Raw genomic sequence first — 6,185 nt, forward strand, 5'->3', positions numbered from 1 at the left:
AGGGAGAGAGGGAGGGAGAGAGGGAGGGAGAGAGGGAGGGAGAGAGGGAGGGAGAGAGCAAGAGCGGGGGGTGGGAAGGAGAGGGAGAAGCAGGCTCTCCGCTGAGCAAGGAGCCCAATTCTGGGCTCAAACACACGACCCTGGGGTCATGACCTGAGCCAAAGGCAGATGCTTAACCTGCTGAGCCCCCCCAGATGCCCCACAACAGTCTTCATTTTTTTTTGTTTTTTAAGATTTTTATTTGAGAGCACGCACGTGAGCACAAAAGCAAGGAGAGGGAAAAGCAGGCTCCCTGCTGAGCAGGGAGCCCATTGTGGGACTCAATCCCAGGACCTGGGATCATGACCTGAGAAGGCAGAATTTTAACCAATTTAGCCATCTAGGCGTCCCAATATTCTTAATTTTAAAGCAAGTTGAAATATCTTAAAATCAAAATCTGAGCGAAATTTGATACAGATGCCTCTAACTAACATGACATTAGTAATAGTGGTCAGCAAACTAACAGGTGAAACTCCAACCACTCATTAATTTCAGCTGACCAGTGGATGCTGGAGTAGGTGGAAAGGGCCTGGTGCTTCCATCCTGAGGGAGGGTGTCACCTGGCCCTACTCCACCCAGGTCCTTACCCACATCCATCCACTCAGGAGGAATCAGCCGACACTTCTGTCTCTGTTTCAGGTTAATTGCCAGCCACAGAGGCACTTCCACTGGTAAACCAGGGTTAAAAGGCCCCAGGTCCCCCTGCCAAAGGAAAACCAAGTCTTGGTCAGACAAAACAGGGCAAAAGGCACTACTGGACCCCACTGCTGTCCAACAAGGCAAAGGGCATTGCAGAAGCTGAAACCCCCAGAAAAGTCTAAAGCCCAACTGGGAACACACACCCAGTAAGGCCGCTCCGAGCGAGCGCTCACGCCGCAAGCGCCGGCCTCACGGGCACAACTGGCCAACCCACCTGAGCCCGGGTTCCTGCCAACCCCTCAGAACAGCTGAGGCACTGGGCCCAGGCTGCGAACCTCGCCCATCCCTTCGACCCCTCTGCGTCCACCCATATCCTTCCCCACCCACCCCGCCACCGACCACTCGGCGTCTCTCCATCCCGTACGTCCCCCCACCACTCGGGGTCACCTCACGCCGTACGCCCCCAGACCACTCGGCGTCTCCCCCCGCATACCTCTCGTACTCCACCCCGCCCCCCCCCGCGTCCCCCCCGACCACTTGGCCTGAGGACGATGGCCGACCCAGCCCTTACCCCGATGAGGTAAATCTTGTCTAGGCTGAAGTTTGGGATTATGGTGACCAGCTCCTTCTCGGCCAGAAACTCCACCTCCGCCGCGTCCATGCTGGCCACAGCAACCCGCCCGGGACACGCCGCCGCCAGCCGCCCCTCACCAGCGGAGGGTAAGGGACCGTGGCAGCTCCTTTCCCGCCAACACGCAGGGCCCGCCCCCCCCAGCCGGGAGAAGCCTATAGCAATAGGCCAGCCAATTGGCCAGCCAATAGCGACGCGGCACTCTCCCCGTGGCGGCGGGAGGCGGGGACCGCGGTCGCTTCGAGCCCACGGATTGGCGAACGTCAACGAGGCTAAGCAGACTACGCCCACAGCGTCCCCGCTGGGTCCTCCTCGAGACAGGCCCGGCCCCGCCCCCCACCCTCCTCTCGTGGGCAGGGCACTGCGTGGTGCACCTGGCGCTGTGGGCTTTCCTGGTGCGTCTCCACGCTTCCGTGTCCCTTCACCTGTCCCGGGTGCCTACACTGAGTCAAACTGAGGTGGAGTTCGGGGTACGTGGACACTGGGTCCCGCACCCGGCCAGAAGTAAATGCATTTATTATTAGGTCATGGCTGTAACCGGCTAGACGAATGGGGCCCTCGCTTCCCTTAACTTCACAATCTTCTGTCCTCTCTTTACATGTTGGTTAGAACCTATAAAAAAGCAGATTCCCCCGCCCCACGCACATCTTCCGATTCAGAAACTCAGAATGTGTGCTTTGGCAAGCATCCCAGGTGAGACTCAGAAAGGGCAGGTTTGCACGGCTTCTCTGTCCATCCCTTTATACACTGGGCTTGTGTAAAACCTAATAGCAGCGGTTCTCACACTCTGTTCTGTGTCAAAATCCCCTAGAAGATTCCGAGTGTTAACATGTACACTCCGGGGTGGGGGGGGGGGGGGGCTGGGGGTTCAATGGGTTAGGTGTCTGCCGTCTCTCAGGTCATGATCTAAGCGTCCTGGGATCCAGTCCCCGCATCAGGCTCCCTGCTCAGCGGGGAGTCTGCTTCTCCCTCTGCCCCTCCAGCCGCTTGTGCTCCCTCTTTCTCTCAAATAAATAAAAAGGAAAAAAAAAAAAGAAAGGAAAAGAAAGAAACATGCACACTCCTGGAGAATTCTAAGTCAGGGGTCTGGGGTGAGGACAGAAAACTGAATTTTAACCAGGCCAGAAAACTTCCTGGGAGTGAAGCTGCTAGGGCAGGCTGTTAGGGACAGGCAGTGGGCTGAATTTGAACCCTTGATCATTAGGCCCTGCGAAAAAATACAGGAGACAGGAGGATTCCAGGGTTCTGAATCCCCACAGGAAAGCTGCCCCACCCTAGATAACCCCATGCTTTCCTCCCTAAGCCCCCTGAAACCCGCCCCATGTAAGGTTGTTGGAGAGATGAAATAAGGCCATAATTAAGTTCTGCCCACTCACATGGCCTAGAAAGCTATGTCTGTTATTTATCTGCATTGGAAATCACCTTCACCGTGTGCCATTTATTAAGACAAATACAAAGCCTGGCTGGCTCAATCCATGAGCTGGTGACTTTTTAAAGTAATCTCTCCACCCGACATGGGTCTTGAACTCATGACCCAGAGATCAAGAGTCAGCTGTTCTACCAACGGAGCCAGCCAGGCACCCCAGAGGGAGCTACTCTTGATCTTGGGATCCTGAGCTCAAGCCCTTCATTGAGTGTGGAGATTACTTGAAAAATAAACAAAAAAAGGAAAATAAATAAAAGGTCCCTCTGGATGCTGTGTGACAGAGGGTAAGTGACTACTTTGAACCTGTTTTCTCATCTGCAAACGAGGTAGGAATGAGAAGGAGCCTCGGGTGTTTGGGGAGGGGGAGAAGCTGCAGGCCACCTGGTCTCTTCTAAAATAGAAGCTCCCTCAGGCATCTGCAGAGAATGTGTGCCAGCTTGTCTGGGTTTTGACTGATAGGGGAATGTTTTCTTGACTGGCAAATATTTGTGTTCCACAGTTGGCGAGGCTTCCCTTCCTGATTTTCATAGCCTGTAAAAGAGCAAAGGAAAAGAGCTGGTGGGAAAACCCAGGTTCAGAGAGGCCACGCGTGGCGGGTTGAGTAGGAGAACTAGCAGAGCCCGGTGCCCACATTAGCTGAGTGTCCTCGTCCCTGTCTGTAAAATGGGGGCAGTGCCGCTGCTTACCTCACCGGGCTGTTGAGAGAGCAAGACCAGCTGGTATGGTGTGCAGTGTTGCACACTGCAACAGGACGGTGCCTCGGAGTCTCAAACATGAGCAAACATCGGGGGCACCTGGAGGCTTGTTAAATGTCTTTCCATTCCCAGAGGTATGATTCACAACAGCTGAAAGGTGGAAACCACTCAAATGCCCATCAACTGAGGGACTGGTAAACAAAATGTGGTCGCGACGTCCTGCGGAATATGACTCCACCACAAACAGGAACGAAGCACTGATTCATGCTACAGTGTGGATGAACCTGGAAAGCACGATGCTACGTGAAAAGCCAGTCACAAAAAACCACATATTATGAGTCCATTTATATGAACAATCTAGAAACTAGATTAGATGTTAGACATAGAAACTAGATTCATGGTTGCCAGGGCTGGGGGACAGGGAAAGGGGAGTGGCTGTTCACGGGTATGGGGTTTCTTTTAGGGGTGATGGAAATGTTTTGAAACTAGACAGTGGTGGTGTTTTCACAGCTCTGTAAATATACTAAAAAACACTGAATTGTATACTTTAAAAGGGTGAATTTGTGAATTATTCCCAGTAAAGCTGTTATTTAAAATGCCCTTCCCTAAGCTCGATTTAGACTTTCTGACTCAGTGACCACACATGTAACTGGCTCCCAGGTGGTTTTTATAATTGGGAAAATTGGGAATTGAAGGGATTTGCCCCAATCCAGTCCAGCTGTGAGCCACACTTGAGATCCAGAGAAGACTTCTAAATGCCTATCCTCATGCCTGTCTCTGAAAGTCAGGGAGACCATACACAGGTGAGAGGAGCACGAAAGGCATAGGATCAGCCCAGAGGGGTGTGGTGGAGCTGGGCTGTTGCTTCAGGCGAGGTGGCCAGGACCCTCACACCACTGTCCCCTGTTGTAAGAAACGCCTCCCCGAGAAGATGGGAATGACCCATGTGAATTAAGAGCTGGAGATGAAGTAAATGGGAATGAAGGTACAACATTACTGTGCAGAAGAATTCCAAACGACAAACGACGTATGTACAGACTGCCCTCAAGATGGTGACACAAGGGCACGTGGCTGGCTCAGTCAGAGGGCATGGGACTCTTGATCTTGGGGTCATGAGTTTGAGCCCCATGTTGGGGTAGAGTTTACTTAAAAAAAATAGTGACTTGGGGGTGCCTGGGTGGCTCAGCTGGTTAAGCGTCATCTGCCCTAAGTGTCTGCTTTCGGCTCAGGTCATGACCCCGGGTCCTGGGATCCAGCCACACATCAGACTCCCTGCTCCGCAGAGAGCCTGCTTCTCCCTCTCCCTCTGCCTCTCCCTCTGTGCTCTCAGATAAAATAAATAAAATCTTTTAAAAAAGTGACTCGGGATCATTTATTTATTTAAAGATTTTATTTGTTTATTTATTTATTTATTTATTTAGAGAGAATATGTGGGAGTGGAGGGAAGGGGAGGGGGCAGAGGGAGAGAGAGAATCTCAAACAGACTCCCACTCCTTCCCCGAGTGCAGAGCCCGATGTGCAGCTTGATCCCAGGAGCCCAAGATCATGACCTGAGCCAAAATCAAGAGTCAGACCCTTAACCAACTAAGCAACCCAGGCACCCCAGTAGTGACTCAGGAGCATTTAAAAACAAAAAAGAGGGGTGCCTGGGTGGCTCAGTCGGTTGGGTGTCTGCCTTTGGCTCAGGTCATGATTCCAGGGTCCTGGGATTGGGCCCCACGTCGGGCTGCCTGCTCAGTGGAGAGCCTGTTTCTCCCTCTGCCTCCGCCCCTATTCACCCCCTTCCCAGCTCGTGTTCTCTCGTGATCTTTCTCAAATAAATAAATAAAATCTTTAAAAATTTTAATTAAAAAATTAAAAATTAGGGGCACCTGGGTGGCTCAGTCGTTAAGCGCCTGCCTTCGGCTCAGGGCATGCTGGGATCTAGCTCTGTATCAGGATCCCTGCTCCGCTGGGAGCCTGCTTCTTCCTCTCCCACTCCCCCTGCTTGTGTTCCCTCTCTCATTGGCTGTCTCTCTCTCTGTCAAATAAATAAATAAAATCTTTTTTAAAAAATTAAAAATAGAGGGGTGCCTAGCTCAATCATTTGGGAGAATGTATGACTTGATCTCGGAATTGTGAGCTCAAGCCTTGTGCTGGGTGTAGAGATTACTTAAATTATTTACTTAAAAAAATTTTAAAATAGGACTACCATATGATCCAGTAATTACACCACTATTTACCCAAAGAATACAAAAACACTAATTTGAAGGGCTACAAGCACGCCTATGTTTATAGCAGCAGTATTTACAATGGCCAAGTTATGGAAGCAGCCCAAGTGTCCACTGACAGATGAATGGATAAAGATGTGGTGTATATATACAATGGAATATTACTCAGCCATAAAAAGAATGAAATCTTGCCATTTGCAGCGACATGGATGGAGTTAGAGAGTATAATGCTAAGCGAAATAAATCAGAGAAAAACAAATACATATGATTTCACTCATACAGGGAATTTAAGAAACCAAACAAATGAGCAGAGGGAAAAAGAGAGAGACAAACCAAGAAACAGACTCTGAACTCTCGAGAACACATTGCTGGGGAGGAGAGTGGGGGATGGGTGGGGGGAATAGGTGATGGAGATTATGGGGTGCACTTGTAAGGAGCACGGAGTGATGTATGGAAGTGTTCAATCACTAGGTCGTACACCTGAAACCAATACTACACTGTACGTTCACTAACTGGATATAAAAGTCTTTTTTTTTTTTTTAAAG

At 50.6% G+C, this 6,185-nt stretch overlaps 1 protein-coding gene across 1 annotated transcript in view; it reads right to left on the minus strand.

Annotated features, from left to right (window-relative positions):
• GINS2 (GINS complex subunit 2) overlaps positions 1 to 1,430 on the minus strand; it is a 16,463-nt gene extending 15,033 nt beyond the window's left edge. Inside the window, exons 1-2 of the mRNA XM_002913385.4 lie at positions 1,250 to 1,430; positions 627 to 741 (exon numbers count right to left, since the gene is read on the minus strand). Of these exons, the coding sequence (XP_002913431.1) occupies positions 627 to 741; positions 1,250 to 1,339 (205 nt within the window). The 5' untranslated portion in view covers positions 1,340 to 1,430. The remainder of the gene's footprint in view (positions 1 to 626; positions 742 to 1,249) is intronic.
• Between the last annotated feature and the right edge of the window lie 4,755 nt (positions 1,431 to 6,185).

This window comes from Ailuropoda melanoleuca, chromosome 12 (genome assembly GCF_002007445.2).
Source record: "Ailuropoda melanoleuca isolate Jingjing chromosome 12, ASM200744v2, whole genome shotgun sequence".
Taxonomy (NCBI): domain Eukaryota; kingdom Metazoa; phylum Chordata; class Mammalia; order Carnivora; family Ursidae; genus Ailuropoda; species Ailuropoda melanoleuca.